The 27,935-nt window shown below is 43.8% G+C and overlaps 1 protein-coding gene and 1 long non-coding RNA gene across 8 annotated transcripts in view; one reads left to right on the top strand and one right to left on the bottom strand.

The window, feature by feature from the left end:
- Cdc14b (CDC14 cell division cycle 14B) overlaps positions 1-27,935 on the top strand; it is an 82,444-nt gene that overhangs the window by 5,622 nt on the left and 48,887 nt on the right. For 2 of the 7 annotated variants that reach the window (XR_873438.3, XM_006517227.3), the window contains exons 1-4: positions 19,580-20,962; positions 22,049-22,139; positions 22,767-22,842; positions 25,641-25,733. The exons of 1 other annotated variant lie outside the window; for it this stretch is intronic. Coding sequence is in view for 5 of the 6 variants with exons in the window: in XM_006517227.3 (XP_006517290.1) it covers positions 20,914-20,962; positions 22,049-22,139; positions 22,767-22,842; positions 25,641-25,733 (309 nt within the window). In the remaining variant the exon portion in view is untranslated. 4 more of the 7 variants (XM_006517219.1, NM_001122989.1, XM_011244515.3 and 1 more) reach the window with 4 other exon arrangements.
- Positions 1,222-20,667, bottom strand: 1810034E14Rik (RIKEN cDNA 1810034E14 gene). Its single transcript, NR_045798.1, has 3 exons — positions 20,164-20,667; positions 2,818-2,990; positions 1,222-2,346 (listed from the first exon to the last, which is right to left on the bottom strand). It is a non-coding gene; the product is annotated as an RIKEN cDNA 1810034E14 gene (long non-coding RNA).

Genomic DNA, 27,935 nt, shown 5'->3' with positions numbered 1-27,935 from the left:
ACTGACAGAGCTACATCCGAAGCCCCTGTTTTAAGTTTCTTTATTCTCCCTCCTTTTAAGTTTCCTAGGATCTGCCATGGTTTAGTGTATATCATAATAACTTACAGGATAATCTCTAGTTGGGGTCATGCTAGTCATTTCCAAGCACTGGGTGTCTTATGGGCAGCACAGGCTCCTCAGACAAATGAGAGCAACCAAAGCAGCACTCCCCTCTCCCCTCTCCCCTCTCCCTTTAGGATCTTTAAAATTCACAGCAGATGCCATTGGCTAGGGACGTTTATTCATTAATTCAAGAAGTGTTTATTGAATGCTTACTATGTAAAATTCTTTTGTGTATTCATTGTTTGCCCTGTGGGAGTGTATTTTTCTGGATAGAAGAGGAAATACTGTGTGACACAGAACACAGAGGACAAAGTAAATCCATTTCCATTGCTCTTGTTGTAGCGGAGGAGAATCTCCTCGACGTGTCCGTTTGTCTTTGCACCTGCAATGTGCCTGTGCACTCTTACCTTTGCTGCATCCTGAACCCGTCTTGATTTCTCTGCTTCCTAGCTCTAATGCATCTTCTAGCTCTGGCAGTTCCACCGCACATAGGCAAAGAAGTTAAGCCTCAAATGCTATTTCTTTTATGGCTTTATAGTGGCAAATAGGTGAGGAGGGAGTGGTGCAGGACCAGCCCTAAAGTCAGGGAATCACCAGCCAGCGGTCATCGGCTATGTTCTGTGTTTATAAATGATATTGGAGAGAGCTCAGCCAAAACCACACTGAGAATTCTTAGGATGTAGGTAGACGGCATGGTGCATGCTGATAACAGTTCTGGAAAAATTCTGATTGTGAGTTTTAGGAAAGGTGCTTTGTGGGTGTGCAATTTTTAACATTTTAAATTATGTTAATTCTCTCTCTCTCTCTCTCTCTCTCTCTCTCTCTCTCTCTCTCTCTCTCTCTCTGTGTGTGTGTGTGTGTGTGTTTGTTTGTTTGTTTGGGAGTGGGTGGATGTATGGCAGTCAGAGGACAACTTGCAGGAACTATTTTTTCCCTTCCACTGTGTGAGTCCTAGGGTTTGAATTCAGGCGGTTAGGCTTGGGCAGCAAGCACCTTTACTGATCTACCCATCTTCCCAGCCATGTGTGTGTTTTAAATAATTTCAAGTGATTATCTAAAGATAATATGACCCTTCACTTTCCCAAGAGGATGCCATCAAATGCTGGAGATTAGAGATTTGGGCAAATGGATGGTCTCTGTTTAATAAAGCTGTGACTGCCCAACTTTTCCTTTTTCCAACAGATACAACTGCTTCATAGTTGTATAAAAATTACTCGGCACGCTGGACATTTGCCAGCTCATCCCTTGCCACTTAGGCAAGCAGGCATGTGATGACGGTCTCTTGGTGAACAGTACCTGCAAATCGAATTTAGAACTGAGAAACTAGTGAATTTGGACAAATACACAACACAAATACAGTATGCAGGTCGTCCTCCATGCGTGCTGTTTCCCAAATTGACCACTAGCACGGGCCCAACTTTCGGACACGTCATTTATTCAATAATGCCCATTGAATACTATCCTCAGGTGCTAGAAATAAAGACCCGGTACCAGGACATCTCTGTTCTCCTGTATTTGTTTTTGTGTTGAGAAAACAGAACTTGGAAGGTGAGGGTGAGAGACAGGGGATGGCAATCGAGTGCTGTGCTTGAAATCTGCGGGGCAGGTTTTGAAGAGCGAGGTCTCAGGCCAAGCTTTTGGGAGGCTGAAGGACTCAGGAGGAACCTTACTTGGTCTCTGCCAGTCACTTGGACTGATTGTTCACAACCTTCTGGAGCCCCGATTCTCCAGTGTGTCAAAGATGAAATAAAGGGACATGCATGGCCTGGTCTTCAAATGCCTGGATTGAGGCTCCAGGGTTACCCAGGTAACAATGGTGGGGTGGCACCGGGTGACAGCAGTGAGGTGGAGGTCATTCTGCTCGAAGGCTCCTCCCAGCTGAGAGGCGCACAGTCCCCTCTCCGTGAATCAGCACTGAGGCAGTGAGTGCAGTTGAGCTGACAGCTCTCAGCTGCTACACTGCTGGCACACGATGCATCAGAGTCAGCGATGAGGCCAGCCTTCAGAGACACCGAGTGTCCTTTAAAGACTTCAAAGAGCACCAGTACACCAAAGCTCCAATTTCACATCTGAGCTGTTATCCTGGAGTGCTTATAGGTTGTTAGTTTACTCGTGTCTCAATGCCGAGGCTTCACTTGGGAGCCACAGAGGTGAAGTGGGGGCCTTACAACGACAGACATGGACAACAGAGGCCCTTCCATTACTTCATCCGTAGCAGAGACATGTTATGTGCAAGGGTCAAAGCTGGAAATAGATTTTTTAAAATTATTATGAACTAGACTTTTCCCTTTACATTTATCTGTGTGTGAATGCACATGCCCTGGGTATGTGTGAGCCTGTTCTCTCCTACGTGGGAGACTCTAGTATACCAGTTCTGAGGTTTAACTGCTTAGCCATCTTCCCAGCCCCACATTAATGTCTTTATTTTTATATTTATTCGTTTGAGGTAGGATATTCCTATGTAGCCCTGATTGGCCTGGAGCTTATCACTAAGTGGACCAGGCTGTTTTCAGCAGACACACAGAATTCCACTTGCCTCTGCCTCCCAAGTGCTGGAATTAAAGATGTACTTAGTTGCTATAATTTCCAATCCCGATAAACCCATATAAAAACACACACACAATCCAATTATAAATATAAACTATATGCTTAGATTGGGCAGATCTAGACACTATACTCACTTATTCCCCAGCTATAAGACCCTTTGCTACTTACTGTTTCTCCTGGCCATGTGGTTCAGGTCCATGGAGGCTTCCTCCTCTTCTGTCTTCTCTCCTCCTCTCTTGCCTCTTCTCTCTTCTTCTGCCCCCACTCTCAAGCCTCCTGAGAGGAAGGTTCACATGAGATCAACTGAGTATTCGAAGGACTGCTCTTCTGGGGGAACCCCTCTTGAGGAAGCAGAATTAACATCAGAATACAAACAACAGCAGGACAACCCACAACCGGTCTTTTATTATTTTGGCTAAGATTTAAAAATTAATGTTTGGGGAAGTTCACTTCCGTAAACAGTATTTTACCATAGCTACAGAATATTTTTGCCTAAGTCAGTCCTCTAAGATGCTTTGTTGGATTTTTTTTTGGGGGGGGGGAGCAAAGAACTGGACATACTGTTTATGTGAACATCTCAAAGCCGTTTGTCACCTGGAAGGCACCTTTACCAGTTGCATAAGCAGGATCAGAAGGTGAAGAAACTGTACTAGACATAGAGAATTGGAGTCTGTAGAAGCCAACCAGTCTTCTAACATGGCTTCTTTTAATCTCATGTTTAAAGCTTCCAAACTTGGTCATTTAGCTTCTGGTTGGTGTTTTGTTTGTTTGTTTTGGGTTTTATTTTGTTTTGTTTTGTTTTTGAGACAAGGTTTTTCTGTGTAGTCCCGGCTGTCCTAGAACTCACTCTGTAGACCAGACACTGGCCTCAAACTTAGAGATATACCTGCCTCTGCCTTCCAAGTGCTGGGATTAAAGGCGTGCGCCACCACTGCCTGGCTGTTTGTTTTTAAATTAGTTTTTTTGTTTGGTTTGTTTTAAATTACTTTTTATGTGCATGAGTGTTTTGCCTGCATGTGTGTCTGGTGCCTGCTGAGGCCAGAAGTAGGTGTCAGATCCCCTGGACCACGAGTTACAGAATGTTGTGGGGTGCTGGGAATGGAACCCAAGTCCTCTACCAGTGCACTAAGTGCTCTCAAGCCCCCATGGTGTCTATTGGTATTTGTTTGTTTTTAGGTGACCTGGCTTCAATATTATGCAGAGATTATTGTAGAAAAACGCTTCCAAAAACAGAGTTGATTATAAAAACAAGGCAGGAGAGATGGCTTAGCAGTTAAGACTATATACTGTCCTTATATTTTCTATCTAAAATTTATTTATTTATTTATTTATTATATGTGAGTGCACTGTAGCTGTCTTCAGACACACCAGAAGAGGGCGTCAGATCTCATTATGGATGGTTGTGAGCCACCTTGTAGTTGCTAGGATTTGAACTCAGGACCTTCAGAAGAGCAGTCAGTGCTCTCAACTGCTGGCTGAGCCATCTTTCCATCCCCAGCTTTCAGCTTCTTATAACTTCAGCTCTAGGTGAATTCAGTGCCCTCTTGGCTTCGTTTAGAACCTGTACACATTTGATATGCACACATAGACACACAATTAAAAAGTAGAAATAAATCTTAAAAGCTGGTTTTAACCTTCCCAAAGTAGAATATATATATTCTAAAGATTTTAAACTTACATTTATTTAGTGTGTATGTTTGTGTGTGAGAAAGAAAGAGAGACTCTGTGTGTGTCTGTGTGAACAAGCATAGATGCTGGCGAATTGGTTTTCTTATTTCACAATGTGTGTCCCAGCTATCGAACTCAGTTTTTTGGGCTTGGTGGCAAGTTTCTACAAGTTATGCCATCTTGCTGGCCCTTAAAGTCAAGGCTCTTGACGTGTGATACGTACAACTCATTTGGGCCCTGTTTTGTAGAGGTTTTATGCCCCGCCCCCTTTTAAAGCAACTTTTCATGAATATTGCTCCATCAAAGGTAGTCAGGTCCTTGACTCCTTTATGGTTCTTTCTGATACTTGTAAATAGTAAAATCTAATCTGTGAGTTGTGAGTCTCGGTTGTGTCTATTTCTGCTTGTCCTTGGTTTGGTTTGAGGTGACAGCAGCTCTGACTATAGATCACCTTCTTCACAACTGAAGCTGAAACTGCCCTTCCTGTGAAAAGAGGAGTTGATCTCTGTATATGCGTAATACCAAATGTGATTTCCGGGTATTTTTTTGTTATGAATGTTAAATGATGAATGCTTTTGGTAGTACCAAATTTGTCTTTTAAAATTGAAGTACCTTTTAAAATGGTGCTTTCTGAAATAATATTTACAATTAACTGATGTAAGAGTTATTCTTTTTGGTTTGTTTGTTTTGAGAGAGGGTCTTTAAAATAATAGTTTCTTTCTGTTTGGGCATTTCTGTGCCTACCTGGCAGGTTTATGTAATTTTTTAATTCTGTGAAGCACAAGGGAAATTTCATGAAATGCTAGTTTCAATTGGGTCTCTGGGAAGGGCTTTTATGTTCTGTTTTGGATTCAGACAGGAAATCAAGCTGTGTGCTAGGGATGGGACCCAGGAGGGCCTCTTGTATGATTGTCAAGCTCTCTCGCAAAACTACAGTCTTAGTCACTTTTTTTTTTAAGTATTCTAATTTATTTTGATTTTCAAGTTAAATAAGGGAACCAGTGGTCCCAACCATATAACATGTTTCAATAATTATTCTCTCTCTCTCTCTCTCTGTGTGTATGTTTTGCCTGTATGGAAGTGCACTCTATGTATTCGATAACCTGAGAAAGGCCATCAGATCCTCTCAGTGGAGTTACAGATGGTTGTGAGCCACCACGTGGGTGCTGGGAATGGATCGTGGGTCTCGGCGAGGGCAGCAGATGATCTTGGGCACTGAGCCCCTGCTCTAGGACTGTCCAGTTCTTCCTAGTTCTCAACATCAGTTATACGCCAGAGGAGCAGGTCCCTTAGAGGGTGCATTGTTCACCAGTCAGAAGATTTAGTCCCTCTGTCTGGAAAGCAGAGGAAAGCTGTGCTGGAATTAATTCTAGACCAGCATCACACATGACTCCATGACTTCCCAGGTAGTTCATTTTTATCCCATTAAAATTCTGTTGGCAGCCTGCTTTTCACAAAAGCAAAACATCTTGTTCCTGATGTCACTGGAATTTGTTGTTCCTTCAGGTTCTCATTTGAAAGTGAAATTACTCTCAGCTCTGCTGTGCAGTTTACGACATTGATCTCTTTATACCCAATCCATAACGCTTTAGCATCGTTTACGAATTTCGAATTCTGCAAAGCTCTCTATTTTAGGACCATCTCTGCTGAATCATTCTCTGAGTTTTGCTCTTCTGTATGAATTATTCTATGGAATTAATTAAAGTATCTATTCAGTAAGGAATTATCACACAATTGCTATGAGCAAGAAATTGTACCAAGAATTTATTCCTGAGGGAGGGGGCAGAGGACTGGAAGATTTATAATATTGTGTCCCTATCTCTAAACAGGGAGAACAGTAGATTTTTAGTCATCTCAGAGAAGACAGCTAACAAGGACTTAACCATGTGGCTGTTCTCTTTAAACTATCAGTTTGAGATAGTTTTATGTTTGAAGTGTCACTTGACAGTTCCTGCATGATTTCAGTTACTTTCCCCAGTAAGTTGTCGGAAAGGATCCATTTTAATGGTGTATCTTTGTGTGTCTATCTGTGTGATGTTTTATGTTTGTTTTGTTTTGTTTTGTTTTTTAATTCTATGCTTTACCTTTGTTCTGTTTGGACACAAACTAGAGTCATCTGGAAATAGGGAATCTTAATTGAGGAATGTCTTTTATCAGATTGGCCTGTGGGCATGACTGTGGGACTTCTGGGATGTAGAAGTAGATGTAGATGTAGATGTAGATGTAGATGTAGATGTAGAAGTTTCCCTTATCACAGAACATGGAGCAGAAAATTAGTCATCCTAGGGAAGACAGGTAACAGGGACTCAACTGAGTGGCTTCAGATCCCACCGCCAGGTTCCTGCTTGAGTTCCCTTGGTGATAGACTATCACCTGGAAATGTAAGATGAAATAAGCCCCCCTCTACCCCAAGTTGCTTGTGGTAGAAGCCACTGAATATTTAGTTGCTAAATATTTCAGTAGCTACATTAGGTGTGTGAGCTGAACTGAAAAGCACACTAACTTTCACATTCTTTTAGGGTGCTGAGGGAGAAATGCTTTGACAAGGATGTCTGATGTAATTGAAAATTATGTTCTTAACTCTATGAAAGATGTTCTCAAACTGCATTTGGAATTAATTGTTGAAATAATAAGTAGCTTGTTGGAAGTGCCTCACACATGAGACTGAAACATCCTAACGTGCGTTTCTTCCCCTTTTGGTATTGAAATATCAGCAAAGCTTAGTTTATGAAGGTAATGTGTTCTTGTTTTAAATCATTGACTCCGAAAGGGCCTAAAGCACAAATTCAGTCAAGACACATTTGGATACATTTTCAAGTTGCATCCTTGCCTTGGCTGCAGGGAGAACTGCAACAGGGATCTCAGGAAGGGAGCTGGGAAAGGTGTGGCTGGTGTATGTAGCCTTTGCTGCCTGCAAAGGGAGGACACTTAGCAGTGGATGCCTTGGGATGATGGGATACCTAAAGTTTGAACTGAGATTTTTAGAGTTTCCTTCCTTTCCTTCCTCCCTTCCTTTCTTCCTTCCTTATTAAAAAGTGTTTTTTTTTTTTTTTTTGAGTCCAGGTCTCACTCATTATGTGTTCCTGGCTGGCTTGGAACCTGCTTTGTAGATGAGGCTAGTCACAGATCTGCCTGCCTCTTATTCCTAAATGCTGGGATTAAAGGTGTTTGCCACCACACCCAGTTACATTACTTTTATTTAGTTTGAGCACCTGCACACATGCCAGGGACAGTTATATCCTGCCCTGAGGGTCTTGGGGGATCAAACTCAGGCTGTCAGCCTTGGCAGCAGAATACGGACTTTTCTTATTTTCTCTGTAGAGCAGGAACTGACTTTATTTGTTTATTTGAGCACTTCATTTAATTTTTGAGGCAGGTTTCAAGTGGCCAGGCTAGCTACGATTTTACTAGATAGATAGTCACGGGTGTTCTTGAACTTCTGATCCTTCTGCCTCTAGCTGGTGCTGGGATTTCAGATGTATCTCCCCAGGCATTTTTCCTTAATTAAAACATTTTCATAGTTTCCAAAATGAAGATGTCCAGGGGTTGCAGGCATGTTTATTAATTTCCTTTTTTTTTTTTTCTTTTTTTGGATTTCCAAGACAGGGTTTCTCTGTATAGCCCTGGCTGTCCTGGAACTCACTTTGTAGACCAGGCTGGCCTCGAACTCAGAAATCCACCTGCCTCTGCCTCCCGAGTGCTGGGATTAAAGGCCTGGCTCTTAAAACTTTTTAATTGAAGCTTTAAGAACTCCTACTTAGCATGATATACGAGGGCCCAAGCCCTTGAGCAGAAATGACTGGAAGATGCTATATCACCAATGGGGTGCTGCCCACCCCATTGTGAGTGAACTTACGAATATGGCAACCTGGAACACATAAGCACAGCCTGCCAGCAGCTGAAATAGGTTGGAGAATGTCCTTTCCAGGTGCCTCAAGTTGGCCAAATCTCTCTCTCTCTTTTTTTTTTTTTTTTTTTTTTTGGTTTTTCGAGACAGGGTTTCTCTGTATAGCCCTGGCTGTCCTGGAACTTACGTTGTAGACCAGGCTGGCCTCGAACTCAGAGATCCGCCTGCCTCTGCCTCCGAAGTGCTGGGATTAAAGGCGTGCACCACCACGCCCGCCCGGCTGGCCAAATCTCTTTCAGGCACCTCAGCTAGTTTCTTCTGCCAGACCGCTTATCTGGTTTCAGTCTTAGCAGCTTTGTATGAGAATCTTTGCAGCTTGGCTTCATTTTGTCTGAGAGGGACTCTTCAGCCTTTCTTTATTCTTGAAAAGAGGGGCCTAGTGAATATGATCAGTTTCAGGGACTTCCTAGGTTATTTGTTTGTTGTTATCATTGTTTTGAGACAAAGTTTCTCTGGAACTAGCTCTATATAGACAAGTCTGGCTTTGAATTCAGAGATCTGCCTGCCTCTGCTTTCAGACTGCTGGTATTAACGGCAAGATGCGACCTTTTACCTTCCTGTTTTTAAAAGCTTCCCTGCAGGACCTGATTTTTCAGTATGGGAGGAAACTGTTACACAACAGTGCATTCAGGGGAAGGAGGGAAAAGGGGAAAAAAAAAAAAACCAATCTGCAGATTCTAGTCATCTGGGGCTGAAGAATCAGCTGTCATTAACAAGAAACCAGAGCCTCTGAAGTGAAACATTTGGCTTTTGGAACAATCAATGCTGGTGAGCCAGGCTGAAGAATCAGCTGTGATTAATGAAAGCATCAGGTCTGAGGCTCATGAAGTCTTCTGCGAGGTGAGGTGCGTAAAGAGTCAAGGTCAAGACCTGTAGGCAATAAGGACTTGTGTGGCTTTAGGGTTCTATTGGCGGTTGTGTGAGGAGCATCCAGAAGGCCGACGGGCAGACAGATCCTGACTGTGGTGAATGTGTTAAGACTGGAAGAATCAAAGCATTGCCAAGGTGCAATGCCAGGAATGGATCTCCATGGAGACTCAGCGGATTCAGAGTCAAGTTCCATTTCCAGGAACTCATTGTTCTCAACTAAATGGAGCGTGTCTGAGGGTCTGAAGCCAACTCTAAGTCTGTTTTCTAACAAGCTAGGTAACAACTGTTAGGAATTCTTGAGACTACTGTAAGATTGACACCGCCCCCTCCCCTGTCCCCACCCCCATGTTTAACCACTCAGGACTTTGATGGGCTGTGTGCGATAGCCTTGTATGAAGTCATTTAGCTAGCAAGGAGGGAAGTCATGGGTTACAGGATGTGATTACCCAAAGTCTTCAACCAGTACCTTTTGGTTGCAGTCTCTTACTGACCAAAGCCTTGCACTGTATACCTTGTTTCTTCAGAATTCTTCTTTTGGTTTTTCGAGACAGGGTTTCTCTGTGTAGCCCTGGCTGTCCTGGAACTCACTCTGTAGACCAGGCTGGCCTTGAACTCAGAAATCTGCCTGCCTCTGCCTCCCAAGTGCTGGGATTAAAGGTGTGCACCACCACTGCCCAGCTTACTCTTTTTTAGCACAGGGAAAAGAAACTTGTTACCACTCACCCTGTCAGATGTGTAATTGAACAAAGCTGAATCTTTCTTCTGGGACCCAGAGTTAGAGATCGTTCCTTTCCTTAGCCTACTGAATATTGGTTGGCAACATTGGAATTTAGTGGACTAATTAGTTCCTCTCATCTTACCCAGCCCTTTAAGCCCGTTCCTCAACTAAGGGTGTAGTTACTATTCTGGGTTCTTAACAAACTGTGTGTCAGCGTTCTGGTCACACTTGATGGTACTGCCTTGAGAACCATTGAAAAAGATAAAATCATCCCTAGTCATTTAGAAATATTTGCCTTTTTCAGGGACAAGTTTGGGAGCAACAGTGGGGACAAAGGTGGCAAGTTACGGAGCCTCAACAACTTGGTATCTGAACAAAGAGGGCCGTGGAGAGCTCAGTGGTAGAGCACTTGCTTAGCATGCACAAGGCTCTAGGTTCAATTCCCAGTACCATATACATAAAATTTTCATGTTTACTCTTAAAAATTAATTACACTTATTTGTTGTTGGTCTCTGTATTATGGCATACCATAAACCCCGAGGCCTGATATTATTTGATGTCACTCGGACATTGCTGGGTATCACAACTCAGGTGTCGAGGTGTTTCAGATGGGCTACCCCCATATTGTCATAACAACTTGAGAAATATATAGAGAACGTTTGTTTGCTTGAGACAGGGTTTCTTTGTGTAGCCCAGGCTGACCTGGAACTCTGATCTACCTGCCTCTGCCTCCCAAGTGCTGGGATTAAAGGCGTGCGCCAACACTGCCCACACCAAGAGCTTTTTGCCCTCCAAAAAAAAAAAAAAGAAAAAAAAATCAAAGCATGCACAGCTTGTCCTGAGAGACCTTGGCTTCCCACTTCCCGTGGAGCTGATGCCAGGCCTGTGCAGCACAGAGAGCATAGAGGCTGTGGCACGGAGCTAAATGACACTACAGGGAAATCAGATGTAATTAAGTGACCTGTAAGTAAAGGTGTGGATGCCTGGCAGAGCAGTGTGGCTTGGCCATCTAGATTGATGAATACAGGGCTATTGGTGGGCACCCCACCTGCTCCCTTCTGTTTTCACTCTGCTGGGCAGCATTCCTCAAGATGCAGAGCTTCGGGGGAAAGCTCACTTTTATGGATTTCGTTGCTCCTAACCCACCTTGTCCTCTTAAACAAATAAAATCTTGCACACCATCTCATCCAAAATCTGCAGTTTGGTGTGGAATTCAGTTCCCTGAGCTACTTAATTACTTCCCACCAGGCATTCACAGAAGTCATGCTGAGATGCAATAATGAGAAATGAGCTGAGGGCAGTCGCAGCCAGTAATGCTTGCCCAGCACGCACAAAGCCTTGCATTCTATCCTTAGCCCTGTCAAGGTGATGCATGCCTTTACTCAGTGCTGGGAAGGTAGAGACTGGAACAGAGAGGCTTTTCCTCAGTCCTAGATGTGTCTGCACATGCCCCACCCCTGAGTCAGTTCTAAGTCGTAGACTGGTTCTGTGGGGTCAGAGCTTGGAATTACCCAGATGCCACAGCCAAATGACATTGTCTCCCTTGATGCTCTCTGCTGTCACTTTATTTGTTAGGTTCAGGGTCTGAGGCAGCCCAGAGAAATCAGCCTTGGCCACCTGTTCCTAGTAGGCCAGTCAAATGAGGCATAGTAAAAGCATACATGAATTTATTTAATGTGGCCACTTTGAGAAGAGGAATGAATAAAGAGATCCAGTGCCCATCCCAAGTTCTAGGGTTCTGATGGGGAATTTAGGTTTAAATAGGCGTCGGAGCTTGCCATAGCTGTGCACACCTTTAGTTCCAGCACCTGGGAGACAGAAGCAGGTGGATCTATGTGAGTTCCAGGCCAGTCTGGTCTATGTATCAACTTCTACTAAGTCAGCCAGGGCTACATAGTAAGACAAGGTATCTAACTAGGCAAGACTGGCTGAGGTATGGCCCTACCCATCATTGGCTAGGCTCCAGAGTTTCCCAACAGGCAGTTTGGTTATCAGAAGGTTGCTCCTGGCTGTTACCAGACTTCCGTGTTTCCCTTTTTCTCAACTTGGAATTTCTGAGGAAATCCCAATCTCTTGGAGTATATAGTCTGATGGCCAAAGGGAGGGGCACAAGGTCTCTAGACTATTTCCATTCCTGCCAAGATTGTGACACTCCCTGTGGTGAGGTGGGGATGACTGCTGGACGCCGAGAGTCTAGTGCTTAGGTAAGATGGACCCTGTTAGCGTTTCCTTTTGTTCTGCTTAGCTTGCCTTTCCTTCAGGTCATTTAACCGGTGACGGATGAGTGCCTGGTGTGTGTCTGGCCCCCATCGGTTCACGTGTCAGGATGCTTGGCTCATAGGGAGTTGCATTATTAGGAGGTGTGGCCTTGTTGAAGGAAGTGGGTCACTGTAGGGGAGGGCTTTGAGGTCTCATATATAAGCTCAAGCTATGTCCACGCCCAGTGTGGAATCAGAGTCTCCTCCTGGCTGCCTGAAAATTAGTTTACTTCTGCTGCTTTTGGATCAAGGTGTAGAACTTGCTCCTCCAGCACCGTGTCTGCCAGCACACGGCCATGCTTCCTGCCATGCTTGGTAGTGGTGGACTGAACCTCTGAAACTAAGGCAGCCCCAATTAAATGGTTTTCTTGTGTTTTTGTTTCGTTTTATTTTATTTTATGAGTTGCCTTGTTCATGGTGTCTCTTCACAGCAATGGAAATCCTAAGACATAGAGTATGTCTAAGTCTAAGAGGCTTAGTGCTGGGAAGTCGAGACTGAGGCCACTCAGGCATCCACAGTGGAGGGAAGCCTATCTCCTAGTATTTGCTTTGCTGACCAGGGAGGCTGTGGGTCTCACTTCTCAGCAGTTATGTTAGAACTGAGAGACCGATTGCCTATAAGCCTGCTGCCATGCCTGAGAGCTGCCAGAGTAAGCACAGGCACCCTCTCCGCAGAGGGCCGTGCTAGACCGTTTCAGAAGTGGAGCTCTGAGGAGCAAAGCTAGTATAGATGGAGCCATGTGGTATGTCATCAGCAGAGCCACTCTGTCTCCTTATTCTTAATCTACTTTACCTTTTAAATAGTAAATAGATACATAAATAAATGTGGTTAGCATGTCAGGAAGGAACAGATAGTCCTCCTAAGAAAACATAATTTAGAAGCAGTCGGCATGTAGTATGAGCCAGTCCTGGCTAAGTCCCTCCCTACCCACCACTGCCCAGAGAACAATTGGCTTCTGTACTCTTTCCTTTGTGAGACCTCAGCACCGCAGTTCCTACTTTTTAAATTTTACTACTACTACTACTATTATTTTTTTGAGCAGTTTTGACTGAAAATAGGTAAAAATATTATTTTTGTTACTTTATTTTGAGACAGGTCTCTATTTTGTAGCTCTGGCTGTCCTGGAACCAGAATGGCCTCAAACTCAAGAGAGATCCACCCGCCTCTGCCTCCCAAGTGCTGGGATTAAGGGTATACACCACTACCACATCTGGCAGATAAAAATGCTATTTAAATTCCCATGTTTTCTGGTGAATCTTTGTTATCAGGGTCTCTGTAGCCCAGGCTAGCTTTGGACTTCAGCTGAGGATAACCCTAACCTTCTGATCATCCTACCGCTGCTGTCCACAGTGCTGGGATTGCAGGTTTATATCCCACACCAGTGTTAGGCAGTTCTGGGGAGCCAGCCAGTCTCTGAATTCCTGCGTCCCAAGCTCATTATTATCTTCTTCTTCCTCTTCTTCCTCCTCCTCCTCCTTCTTCTTCCTTATCTTCTTTTTTTCTTCTTCTTTGAGACGGGGTTTCTCTGTGTAGCCCTGGCTGTCCTGGAACTCACTCTGTAGACCAGGCTGGTCTCAGACTCAGAAATCTGCCTGCCTCTGCCTCCCAAGTACTAGGATTAAAGGCGTGTGCCACCATGCCAGGCGTGGAGTTGGTTTTGATATCTGCTGGGCCCAAGCTCATTTTCTTTTCTAATTTTAGGTTGCGATATAATTATTTATGATCTTAAGGTAATTATATTAAGATTACCATTCATTGTGTTTCAAGTCCAAAGAAGTCAAGATTCTTTTATTTTTTTCAATTTAATTTTTAAGTTCATGTGTGTGTGTGTTTGGCATTCCCATATTCATGTGGGTATCCTTGGAGGCCAGGAAAGGACATTAGATCCCCTGGACCTGGGATTACAAGTGGTCATGTCCCACCTGAGGTGGGTGCTGGGAACAAACTCAGTTCCTCTGCAAGAGCAGTACAGCTCTTAACTGCCGCACTCACTGTCTCTCCAGCACCCGAGATGCTTTCTTCAGCTACCTATTCAGCTCTGGCTCCTTGAAGTTATAAAGTACAGCTTACATACAATCAAATGTTTAGTTAGAGTTTATCAAGTGTATGAACCACTGCTCTGAACCTTCTTTCCGTGGGGTTTCTTGTCTCATACCCACTCCATGAACAAGTCAATTTGTGTCTGGGCCAGTTTTGCCTGCACTTGAACTTTTGTGTACACAATCCTGAAGTGTGAGCTTCTCTGCTTGAGGTCAAAGATGCAGGTGTTGGTCTGAGCATCATGCACTTGCTCTCTTTGGTTGGCGTTTCACTGGGGAGTCTGCTCATTGACTGATGGTCTCTAGTTGTTACTGGTTGTTTCTAGGTGTTGTCTATAACAAAGCTGCTGTGCATATATGTGCACCAGTCCTTTTGTAGACACTTTTCTTGGGTATATGGAGAGGTCAAAGGGAAAGTTAACTTGGAAGAAATTGCCAACCATTTTTATTGGGGTTTTGTGTATTTCTGTGCCTGCAGGTGGGTGAAGAGGCCAGGGTCAATGTTGGGTGTCTTCTTGATTCACGGGCAGTTTCCACCCCCCCCCCCCACTAGCATATGGGGTTCTAATGTATGGAGGCTTCTTTTCTGTGTTTTGTGTCTCCCTTTTTGTTAGGAGTAGGAAGGGGTGAGGTTAGGTTCGAGAGTGTTTTAGTTTGCCTCTCTGTTGCTATGATAACACCACGACTAAAAGAAACTTGGGGAGCAAAGGGTTTATTTCACTTACAGGTCACATCTAGGACGACCTAGGGCAAGAGCTGAAATAGGAACTGAAACGGGGGTGGGGGGGTGGGGAACGGGACTCAGACTTGCTTCATGGAGGGGCTTGCCCAGCTAACCTTTTTATACAGATAAGGGATGGCACTACTCACAGTGGGCTGACTCTTCCACATTCATTAGCAATTTTTTTTTTTTTTTTTTTTGGTTTTTCGAGACAAGGTTTCTCTGTATAGCCCTGGCTGTCCTGGAGCTCACTCTGTAGACCAGGCTGGCCTCGAACTCAGAAATCCGCCTGCCTCTGCCTCCCCAGTGCTGGGACTAAAGGCGTGCGCCACCACGCCCGGCTTTCATTAGCAATTTTTAAAAAATGTCTCAAATATCACAGGCCAGTCTGATTGGGACAGTTCTTCAGTTGAGGTTTCTCTGCCCAAGTGACACAGAAAGGCACAGAATTGAACTGTCCTTCTGGCAAAAGGGACTTGGGAGGACTGAAGTAAAACTAAGCCAGTCCAGGAAAAACAAAGGATGTTCTTTTAAGGTCTTCTAAGGTTTGCCTGTGTGTGTGTGTGGTGTGTGTGTGTGTGTGTGTGTGTGTGTGTGTGTGTGTGTGTGCTGTGCCCTGAGGAGTAAGTGAATCCAAGGTCAGTTGCCATTATCAAGTTAAGTTAAGAAACACTGTGTTCTTTGCAATTTAGGGTAGGGCAGGTGTTTGGAAAGTCCCAAGGACACTGTTGGATAAGGAAGGGGCTTCTTAAAATTCCACAGAATAATGAGCCTCATTAGTGTATGACTTATAGGACATGGCCATAGTCAGTCAGCTTTAGGTCTGCATGTGTTCTTTCCCTGCCTGCAGTTTTTCTTTGAGGCCTTTATTACTTAAAGTCTTGTTTGCAGGAGGGTCAGGCTTCCACTTTGCCACTTTTCTGTGTTAGTGGACCGTTAATATTATTTTATGGTTCTTAGGAGTATAGGCATATGCTCATGGCTCTATTTCTTTCCCAACAAGCAGACGTAGTCTTTCTAATCTTAGCCATTCTAGCAGACGGACCGTGCTGCTTCCCCGTGATTGAATCTGCATTACTCTGACTTTGCATACTTCTTTTTCATGAACTACAGGCCATTTATTTTCTTTTGTTAACTATCTTCAAGTCTTTTGTTCCAGTTTCCATTTTAAAAAAATATAATGTATTAATCTATGTGCGCCACAGAAGAAAAACACAACAGTACTACCGTAGTAGTGTTTTTTAAATCACTCTGAATTTTTCTAAAGGAAAATTATCAGAATGGACTAGAATTGTGACTTGTCCAAATTGTTGTTTTGAGAGACTTTAAACATAGGAGATAAAGTATAATTAAGACCTTGCTTCTGATAAAGAAAGGCTCAGCTTTCTAGTCTGTGGGTGCAAACTCATATAGAGCTGGTGACTGAATGTGGGGGTTGGCTAATAGTAAAACGTTTCTAAAACGTGCAGCGAGTGAATATTGTAGTCTTTGCTTGTGTTGCTGCCTGTGTAGCTAGCTTCATTGCACCCTTTGGTTCTGAACTTGCAGTGGGACAGAATTGACAGTTTTTGAAATCTCCTGAAACTTATGCCGTTATTTATGTAAAATAGCATGTGTTCTTAGCACCAATGACTGTAAAATCAAAATGACTCCGAAGAAATCTTTCAGATGCTTTGTGTCCTGTAATATCAGATTATTTGCCCCCAAATCCTTTTTTGTTTGTTTGAAGACAGGGTTTCTCTGTGTTAAGCCCTGACTATTCTGGAACTCTCTTTGCAGACCCGGGTTTAAAGGTGTGCACCAGTATCACCCTCGCCAACAGTTTATTCACGTGAATGTAAAGAAGCACACCCAAAAATCTGTGGGCAAAGTGGTTTCCTGTAAGAAAGTTTAAGAGGGTCTGAAGTGAAGTTCTTTCAAAATGTTCCTTTAGGCAAGTCTTTATTTTGAAATGAGGTAAATATTGACATCCATCTTTCCCCCCCTCTGAAGTTATTACTTAAATAGAAAAATAAGACTCTGTTCAAGTTTCTGGCTTATAACTGTAGATGAGCATCCATCTGCCTAAAGTGCCCTGTATGTCTCTTCTGTGACTTCTCCCTGGGTCAGCTCTGACAGTTGTGCCTGATGGCCACGTGACATGCCTGCGGTAAAATCTGACCACACCCTCCTGCCCTACTATTCTGTCCGACTGAGTCAGTGTCCTCAGACTCGAGGATCCACCAGACTCTGCCTCCCCAGTGCCAGGAATGAAGGCATGCGTCATCACTGCTAGATTTTTATTGCTGTGCCATGACCAAAAGCAACTTGGAGAAAAAGGTTTATTTTAGCTTAAAACTTACAGGTCAAAGTCTTATCACTGAGGGAAGCCAGGGCAGGAACCTGGAGGCAGGAACTGAAGCAGAGACCGTGAAGGAGCTCTGCTTACCGGCTGCTGCTCATGTCTGTCTGTGTGTCTGTCTGTGTTGGTAATGGAGCCCCAGGCCTTTACTGAAGGGCAGCAGCACTGGGCTATACTTTTGCCGAATACTAAGGTCTTGTTTGTTTCTGAGACAAGGTCTTGTGTATCCCCAACTGGCCTGACCTCAAAGTTTATGTGGCTGAGTATGTCCTTGAACTCCTGTTCCTCCTGATCCCACTTCTTAAGTGCTGAGATTGCAGGTGTAGGACACCATGCTCAGTTTTCTATGGTGCTGGGCACAAACTCAGGCTTTTTGCACAGGCAAACAGCATCTCACTAAGCTGCATCTGCAGCTGACACTAGGATATGAACTGGACTTTTTCACATAGCCAGAATGCATGTGAGACGTGTTGGATAGCTGCAGTGAAGCTTCAGGGCCCCTTGTTTAAAAGATAAAAGATAGGGGAAGTCAATGTTTTTTCTCTCAGTCAGTGGTCATAAACTTCAGAAGTCACACAACAGGGCTGAAGGAGGGGACAGTAAGAGGTAGCTGACTAGAGGTAGCAACTGGCTAGAGAGACATTGTCCATTGAGAGTGAGTGGCTGATCTTTGGCCTTGGGTCTGTATGGGGAGATCTTAGTGGAAGAGCTGCTGCTGCATATACTATACTGAACAGGGGAGCTCAGCACACACAGGCTGACAGGGAAAGAAAGCTTCCTTTCTACCCAGAGGAATATGTTTTCCCGTGGTAAACTAATTCCAAGATGTTCTTAGTAAGTCCAAGTCTGTCTGGGTATAGATCCCTGGCAGAGCTCTCACTTGACAGTGCTTGCAACTGTTGGTTGCAAGTTAACTGGTTTAGTTCTCAGGCCTGAAGAAACCAGAAATTTGCAAAACCCAGGACTTTTTGTTGTTGCTAGAGACAGAATCTAGATGAGTACTCTGTACACCCCCAAGCCCCAAAGACTCGGGCGTGGTGGTACATGCCTTTAATTCCAGCACTTGGGAGGCAGAGGCAGGCGGATTTTTGAGTTCAAGGCCAGCCTGGTCTACAAAGTGAGTTCCAGGACAACCAGAGCTATGCAGAGAAACCCTGTCTCGAAAAAAAAAAAAAAAAAAAAAGGTTGTGTGAATCTGTGTGTGTTGTGGGGTCAGAGGATGACTCAGGAATTCATTCCGTCCTTCCACAGTGTGGATCCCAGGAATTGAACTCAAGTTGTTAGGCTTAATAGCAAATGCCTTAAGCCATTGAGACATCCTGCTACCCTGCTTCTTTTAGTTTGTAAAAAAGGTTTGTTTTTAAATCCTGAGGCTAGGTGTAGAGGCACACCTTTAATCCCAACACTCATGGAGGCAAAGCCAGGCTGATCTGTGTTAAAGGCTAGCCTGACCTACCTGTTAAGTTCCAGGACAGCCAGGGGGATATAGAGAGACACTGTCTCAAAAAAAAAAAAAAAAAAAAAAAAAAACAAAGCAAAAAATAACCAAAACAAAGTAAGCAAGCAAACAAAAGTCAAAATCGTGCAATTTCCAAAGATTAGAGAGTGCACACCTTTCAGTGTGTGGAGAGGGCCCTCTTCAGGCAGCCTCATGAAGTGCTTCACATCTCAATATGAATTTAGCTTTGAATAAACATTACCCTGCAAGCTTAGTTTTCAAAATCTTGCCCTTTTGAATAGATAATATGTAACCAAAAGTTCAAAAGCTATAAAAAGGCATAAATCTTTCTTACTCTCCTTTGTTTCATGCTGGGTCATCTGCTCTAAAAAATGCTAAAACTGCTTAACAATTTTCTGACTTAGGTGTCAGTAGTTGCAGGCACACAGGTTTTAAGGCACACATGGAAGGCATCCTCACGGGTAGGGGTGCTTGCAAGACGGCCTGATGACTTTAGGTTGGTCACTGGAACTCACAAGGTGGCAGGAGATGAAAGGACCTCAAAGAGTGGTCCTCTGACTGCCACACACACATAATAATGAAAAGAAAAAAAAAAACCTCAAACTTTAAAATGGCATTTCTGTAATTTTTGTAATAATATAATTGAAACTGGGTTTGCTTGGTGAATTTAGAATATTCTTGACTTGCTTATTGTTTATTACTGTGAAAACTAAGGAATGTATCGCCAGGGCGGTGGTGGCGCACGCCTTTAATCCCAGCACTTGGGAGGCAGAGGCAGGCGGATTTCTGAGTGTGAGGCCAAACTCAGGTCTACAGAGTGAGTTCTAGGACAGCCAGAGCTACAGGTACAAGTATAGAAAGAATCCGTGCCCCATACTGACTGCTGTGGGGTGTGTGTGTGTGACAGAGAGAGAGAGAGAGAGAGAGAGAGAGAGAGAGAGAGAGAGAGAGAGAGAGAGAGAGAGAGAGAGAGAGAGGTAGGTCATGATCTCAGTCTGATACATCTGAGATTCTAGAATAAGGTTAAGAAATATGCAGGTCTTTGGGGATCACAAATAATGTGTCATTTTTAGGAGAACTTGCCCTTTTCATTTTCTTTCAAGGGACTTTCATTGGCGACTTTTCACTTCTCAGCACTTTTCTGTAGAAAGTTTGGGAAAACTTGGGGAGGTAATAAAGATCTACAGACTCAGCACCATATGACACCCAACAAAAGTGGGGTCAACTCCATCCCATCCTGTGTGTTAACTTGTTCCCTTGAGATTAAGAACATAGACTGAAAACTGTGAATGGTTGCTAGGAAGCACATCAACTGTTTTGCTTTTAGACCATCCCCATACCTTTAACATAGCAAATGACCGGAGTATTACATTTATTTTAATTAAAAATTTGTGCGCCCTACCCCCACTGTGTGGGGAGGTCAGAGGATAACTTTGTAGAGTGGTTTCTGGGCATTAAACTCTGGTCCTCAGGCTTACAACATTGAAGGGCAAGTACTTTTACCTGATGAGTTTTCTTTAGGGGAGACTGACCTTGAACTCTTGATCTTCCTTCCTCTTTCTGCCTCCACGTACTGGATTATATTCATGTCCAACTCCAGCAGAGTCACTTGGCAGTTTCCGAACTCTGGTGCAAGAGCCCAGGTGCAGGCCTGTCTGATCTGAGCTGTGACTCTCCGTTGCTTGGGTCGGGGAGTGCCCCCTGGTGGCAGGCAGCGGTGGTGGGCGGGAGACCGAGTTTGTGGGGAAGGTTGCGCCGGCCTGGCCTCTAAATCCTTTATCACGCGTGCCTGGGTCGTACCGGCCAGCCGGTTTTGAGCTGGCCCAGTGTACCCAAAGCTAGCTTAGTCGCTCCCTTTTCAAGACATCTGGTCTCTGGCCGCGCGTGCCTGTGTGTCTGCTTTCTTCCTTTGCAGGACACTTGGACCTAGTTGCGTGTGCTCGTGGGCCAGGTCTCTTTCCTTCTCTCTTTCTCCCTCTGCAGGGCGGCTGACCTCTGGTCGCGCCTGCCCGTGGGCCTGGCCCCTTTTGCAGGAGACTGGCCCCTGGCTGCCCCAGGGACGTCCTAGAGTTTGGACTTCCGGGGTTGGCTCCCAGTCTGCTGCTTGTCACCCGCCAGGGCGTTTCCGTGCCCATGCATGGGCGCGGCCCTTTAAACTTCACTGTTTTTTAGACTTTGGGGGTGTGGTCACACTTTCTTTTTTTTTCTTCCCGTCCGTCCGTCGCGGTCATCCCAGACTCGCGGGTCCTTCTCTTGCCCTGCTTTCCAGATGCTTTGGAGTCATGAGACGGGAGGGCGCAGGGACCCCTCTGATGGCCGAGGTGATCCGAGGTGAGTGCACGGGGCAGGACTTAGGATGGCTGGAGGAGCGACTTGCTGCCCTAGGAGCCCAACTGGCCTCCTTTCTGGGTCCACTGACTTTGGGGGTAAACCTTAATGTGCCTTAATGTGCTTGTGACCCCTATGTCCTACAGCCTCTCCACCCACCCTGTGTGGGAGCTGGTGAAATTCCCAGTCCAGCCAAAGATCAAAGGTCATTTGTGATTAGAAAGGACAAAGCCCTGTCACCCATTTGAATGCGGCTGCAAGAAGTTTGTTGCATTTACTAGGAGATATTTGCAGCTGTTCTGAGAGAGGAGATACAGATTGGAAAGTTTAAAGTACCATTTGAGAAAAGGACGTCTCGGCTCTTGTTTCTTACCACTTTGATTTTTGCCATGTTTTGGGTGTAGGTATCTGAGTGCTGTTAAGATGTTGCCTTTTTCTGGGGGTTGGTGGGAATAAAGATGGATGGAGCCTTTGAACATCACTTCCCTTCTTGCTGAACTCCACAGCATCTGACTCATGCAACACAGATTCTACCCCAGTCTGGCCTCCCCTCACATTCACCTTGATTTTAAACAGCAATTTATAAGAAACCCAAAGCAGTGATTCCAATTTAAAAAATACGTATCTATGAGATTAATTGTATAAACATACCACCTTGTGTTCTATAGTTGTAAACAGCAACATGTATTTTCATGTATTGCTACATGTATTTTCAGTGTGTCATCGTAAACTTAATGCATGGTTATAGGCTAGCTATCAGAGGTATGCTGAATTTCCTGAAATTTCTTAGTCTAGTTGCTGCAGAAACTGAAACAGTACCACTACATGAAATAATCACCTACCACCATGGTCCTTACTAAGATTAAGACAATTTCTTCTTTAAAGCTTTGCTTATTTATTAATATTCACCAAAGAGACTTTTTGAAGTTACACATTGTCACCTCTGCCATCTGAAACATGGGGTGGGGTGGGGGGGACACAACAAAATCAAACAAGCCATCTTTGAATTCATCAGAAAGGAGTTGGGTCTTGGCTGGGGACACCTGTTTAAGAACTTGAAGAAAAGAACACTGCTGTTTTCCATTGCAGATCGCCTTTGTTTTGCCATTCTCTACAGCAGACCAAAGAGTGCAACAAACGAACATTATTTCAGCATAGATAACGAGCTAGAGTATGAGAAGTAAGTATTGCCTCTTGGAAGACTCAAACTTTTGAAATTTCCTCTGAGGAATCTCTAGGTATGTGTGCAGATGACATAGGCTTGGAAAAATTGTATATCTGAAAAACACTTGCAGCTGGGTGCTGTTTCAGATTCTTGGTTAAAAAAAAAAAGATCTTTGAGGATACAAAGAACCTCTATTTAAACCCTGATTAGTTATTCTTATAGTTTATACTATAGAGCTGTGTAAAATAAGAATGTGTAAAATACTGGTTTTGCTAGTGGATAATATGTCAAGAACAATTTTTTTTTTTAAATTGAGGTTAGTTATTCTACGATTGGTGTGTGTGTGTGTGTGTGTGTGTGTGTGTGTGTGTAGGGCTATGTTAGGGGGAGGTAACAAGATCTGGTGCAAGTAGCTGAGCTCTCTGCTAATGAGGTGCATAACTCTAGCTCACTTGTTGAATAATTATGTAGGTATTGTTTACCAGAATAATTCCTTCTGTTAGTATTAGTAGGGCAGGACCTTAGAATTGTATGGCCAGTGTTAATTTGGGTTGGTGGATGCCCTCTTGCCGTAATTTTAGGAGCGTTTACATTCAGAGCAGCTAAAACATGTATACTTGTTTCTATTTATTTTTTTTAAAGCTTCTATGCGGATTTTGGACCACTCAATCTGGCCATGGTTTACAGATATTGTTGCAAGATAAATAAGAAGCTCAAGGTAAATCTTTTAACTCAAGGTTTGACTGAAGTGATCAGATTCAAAACGGGAAAGAGTGCTTCTTCCTCTTACAAAACAAAACCGTTTGAGACCAGGTGTGCTGAGCACTCAGGCGAGAGATCCCAAGTTCAAGACAAGCCTGTGCTACACAGCAAGATCTTATCTTTAGAAAACAGAAAAAGTTTACCAAGACACCAGTTGCCTACTGAGTTATGTTTTAGGATGCTTTGAAAACGTAGCGAACGTTTAGAAGGTGTGGCGGAGCGCCCCCGGTAGTCTCAGTACTTGGAAGAAATAGCCGTGAGATCACTTGGTGCACAGCGGCTGTTTAAGACTGTACAGCCTGACCGACATTGTGAGATTTTCTAAGTGGTGTTTCTCATTGTGGGAGTATTTATTTAGATTGTGTACTTTTATTTTTCTGAGTCTGCAAAAAATGGCTCTGTAATCAAGAGTGCTGGATACTCTTTCAGAGACCCACACTGTACATCATGACTATCTGTCACTAGAGTTCTAGAGGACATGACACTACCTTCTGGCCTGTGTGCCTCTGCAAGCACATAGTACATTCATACGTGCATGCAAGCAGAAACACATGTTAAAAATATTCTTTTTCCTAAACTTATACTGCCATCTATTTGTTTCCTAGAGTTTTTTCTGGGCTTTGAGACACACTTATATGCAACCCCGGCTGGCCTAGAAGTGTCTGCATCCCCTCATGGATACACCAACACATGTCACTTGTGTTTTCTAATTTTAATGGAATGGGTTATATTTGGGTTCTTTGGTTCCGGTTTGGGTTGAAGAAGCTCAAACAAAACAGTAACTCACAGCGAAAGGCAGCTACTTAACTAAGTCCCTTGTCTGACCTCATGGGAACTGAAGCAGACAAGGGAAACGCTTCCCTGCTTTGGCCAGAGTTTCTCCTGCCTCCCTTTCAAAGAGAGTGCTGGTGAATGGTTGGGGAAAACATTGCCCTCTCTGAGCTGGAATCTCACTCTTCAACCATGTCTCAGATTTTTACAAAGTACCTAGTCATTGTAAACTGTTCAGCAGAAAATACTAAGTTTGTTAGCAGGAATTACAAATAAATAAAAACTTCGGATGGATTTCCTACCAGAGAACTATGTGAAACAAGTAGCATTTATTTTTGCTTAACACTATTACAGATTTATGGGTAAGGGAGATAGTCTTTTTTTCCCGAGCATCAGCTGCATTCACTATACATTTAGACACAAGTGTAGACTTCTTCCTAGGCCTTCTTAGCAAAGTAAACATCCATGGCCTTCTGTCTTTGAGTCCCCCTCCCCTTTCCCCTTCTTCAGTGACAGTCTTGTTCCCACAGGGCCAAAAGGCTAAATATAATTCCCTCTCCTCCCATCTATTGTTCCTGTGCTTTAGTTTTGAAAGGGTGAGTCTATGCATGTGTGCACCTGTGCACACACCTTCATGCCTAACCTGTCGGAGTCTTTTATTCTTCAGAATAAATGAGTGTGTTCCTTTCTAGTGACTTGCTGGAGGCACTGACAAGGTGTTGAGCAACAAGCCTAAGATCTCACTGTCCGCTGAGCTAGTGAGATTGACAGTGCCCCGGTCGAAGAGGGTGCCCATGGCTGGCTGGGTTTTGTTTTTGTTTTTAATTGATTTAGGTCCCTTAGTCCATATAAACCACTATGGGAAAATACACTCACATTGATTGATGATGGAGACACTAGAACATTCAAACAAGCATGGGCCAGTGAGATAAGCAGTGCATTCAAACATGCTGAACATACTCTGTTGCAGCATACTGATACATTTCACATTAGTGAACCACTGGGGACCTGCTGGGTGATGGTGTCTTCCTTTTCTTTTAACTTCTTGTTGAAGTATAACATACTTAAAGAAACATTCACAGATCCCAAGTATATACTTAATTTTCATAAATTAAGAAGAGGCCTTTCAGTTGCTGTCTCACGGACTGTCTTTAACTAGTAGCTTTAGGACTAGAGATATTTTGTTGTTGTTTTTGTTTTTGTTTTTTTGAGACAGGGTTTCTCTGTATAGCCCTGGACTAGAGATTTTTTTTTCCAAAAAGATTGTTTTTATGTGTGTAAGTGTTCTTCATGCATGTATGTTCATGCATGTATGTCTTTGCACCATGTGTGTGCAGTGCCCTCAGATGTCAGAGTACATGGAATCCCTGGAATAGGAGTCAGAGACTGATGTGGCAGGTGGGCTTCTGGGATTTCAAGGCCAGCTTGGTGTACCTAATGAGTTCAGCATAGCCAGGGCTAATAATGAGACCTTGTCTCAAAAAAATAGGGCTTCTTCAGGTGACTTTCCCAGCTTGTTACATCTCCTGTTATAGGAAGCCCTGCATTGTTGGTTTCTCATATTGGCACATCTATCCAGTTTCTTTTGTCACTAGCTGTGGATACTTCTGTGACCTTATATCTCCTCAGAAAAATATGGCACTGTTGAGGGACAGTGGCCTCCAACAAGAACTTTAGTCCCCACAGGCTCTGGACTTATCAGTCTTCCTTCTCTCTTGGCTCTATCCAGAGCTTTCTGAACTGATCCGAAGGTTGCCTGTCTTTAGGCCTGTATCTGTTCACATTTCCCTGCCTCCCTTTTATTTTAAATAATTCTAGTATCACAGAATGGCTCCTGGGATTTCAGGGCTTCAGGGTTGTTGTTCTCAGAGTTTTAATATCGAGGTTGCTTATGCATGTGAGGTGTAGAATTTGTCACAAAGCAAAATTTTAGGAAACTTGAAGTGGTCAAGAAAATACTAACAACAGTTTGTTTTGATGCAGTCCATTACAATGCTGAGGAAGAAAATTATCCATTTTACTGGCACTGATCAGAGAAAGCAAGCGAATGCCGCCTTCCTTGTCGGGTGTTATATGGTAAGTGTCCTGCTCTGAAGGTCAGTGAGCGCAGCCGTCCCGCTGTACAGGCAGGCCTGGGGTTTCGAAGCTACTCTTTCCTAAGATGCTGTTTCTAGAGGCTGTGCGCTTGTTTGCTTTGAAAATCATTCACTCCAGGAAGACTTGCACCCGTGCTGTGGGGAGCATGTGCGAGTCTCTGTGTGCTCAGTGATTCGCTTTGTTTTGTAATTAAAGTTTTTTGACTGATTACAACGGAGAAAGTTGATAATCTGTTAAGCCTTTAAGGTGAGTGGATATGCCTTCCAAAGCTGCTGCTTTTATTAATTCATAATTTGTTTAGAGAGTTGTAAAGTCATTTTACTGGGGTCAGGCCCCCTCTCTCTCTCTCTCTCTCTCTCTCTCTCTCTCTCTCTGTGTGTGTGTGTGTGTGTGTGTGTGTGTGTGTGTGTGTGTGTGTGTGTGTATGATAGAAGATGGCTTTCAGGGTTTTCAGATTATCAAGCTTGGTGACAAGCAGCCATACATGCTGAGCCATCTCTCCAGATAACTCTGTTCTCCTTAAAGATGTATTTATTTGTGGAAAGTATTTCTTTGTGAGTGTATAAGCATGCATGTGTAGCTGTGTGCACATGTTGAGTGTTAAACCTGGAATTAAAGGTCTCCCCTCTCCCTCTCTGCTGTTTTGTTATGTTAGTACCAGAATCTGAACTCCAGTTCTCATGATTGTGTAACAAGGCAGCAAGAGCTCAAACTCACCCCTGCTTTGATACATTTGTTTGCTTACACTTGTGACCTTGACCCTAAGCTTATGGTATCTCTACACTGGGCTTTGCCCCCAGCACCTTATACCTCCTCATACTCTAGGACCTGCATGATAGAAGGAAAGAACTGACTCCACTAAGATGTCTTCTGACCTCCACACATGTGCCATGCTGGCCATGCATGTGCACTCTCCCCTTCCCTTCCCTCTCCTCCCTCATCCATGTGAATTACCTTATACCACCTCATACTCCTATAATCTTCTGTTACCTAGTTTGGTAATCTGTAGTTTACAAAAATTGGGTTAGTAGAGTTAGTTGAAATTGCACCTCAGAATTAGATTCTTTTAGGTATGTAGGGTGTCTCATTACCAGCTGCCTAGGCCTTTTGGATTATTCTTTCCTGGTTATGCTTAAAAAAGTAGCAGAGAGAAAAGTTTCAGAGAAAACTTGACATTTTTAGTACTTCATCCTTGAAGGTCTGAGATACAGGAAGTGAATTGTGTCGGTTGAAATCTGAATTCTTCAGCTGAGTTGTTTCTGTCTCTTGGTGTTTCTTACACTGGCAGCAAGTCCTTAAAAAAAGAAAAAAGAAAGAATGGAGAACTTGTTGCTCTTGCAGGGGACCTGAGTTTGAGTTCCAAAACCCATGATGACTACCCATAACTAACTGCCTATAACTCCAGTTTAAGGGAACCAATCTCCTCTTTTGGCTTCTAGGGACACCTGCATGCAAATGTACATATGCATAATTAAAAATAAAATAAACCCCACAGTGTCTCATTGTATAGCCCTGTCTGGCCTGTAATTCACATGGATGAGGGAGGAGAAGGAAGGGAAGGGGAGAGTGCACATGCATGGCCAGCATGGCACATGTGTGGAGGTCAGAAGACATCTTAGTGGAGTCAGTTTTTTCCTTCTATCATGCAGGTCCTGGAGATCAGGCTCAGGTCCTAGGGCTTGGTGGCAAGTAGCTTTATCTCTGACCCATCTCACTGGCTGGGCAGGTGGATCCCTTAACTATGACATTGGTTCCATTATTTGCCCAACTCAACTGGGGAGGAGAGCCTCGACTAAATGACACCTTAAAGAGAAAGTGAAATTAGGATTATCAGGGTTCACAAAACATTAATGGCAACCTGGAGAATCAGTCCTCAGTGTGACAGAAAAACTTCTAAGGTGTTTGTGGGGTCTCCCCACATTCTGTCCAAGAGAAAGTCTGCAGTGGCCCCGACAGTTCCACCTCAGGGACAGGGCCCATATCCATGAATTCTTAACCAGGCTTCCCTTCTCTTTCCACTGTCAAGTAAAGCTCTACTGGCCACATTGTGTGAAGCCAGTGGCTGCAACTCCAGGGTGGAGAACTCAGAAAATGGTCAAGAGGAATGGTGGAATCACAGGGTTAAAACCAGAAAGAAAGTACTGGATAATTTTATAAATAGGAAGTTGCTCTTGCTGTGGT

The sequence above is a fragment of the Mus musculus genome, chromosome 13, assembly GCF_000001635.26.
Source record: "Mus musculus strain C57BL/6J chromosome 13, GRCm38.p6 C57BL/6J".
Lineage (NCBI taxonomy): Eukaryota > Metazoa > Chordata > Mammalia > Rodentia > Muridae > Mus > Mus musculus.
The sequence above is the reverse complement of the archived record's forward strand: the minus strand, read 5'-3'. Positions and strand labels throughout refer to the sequence as shown.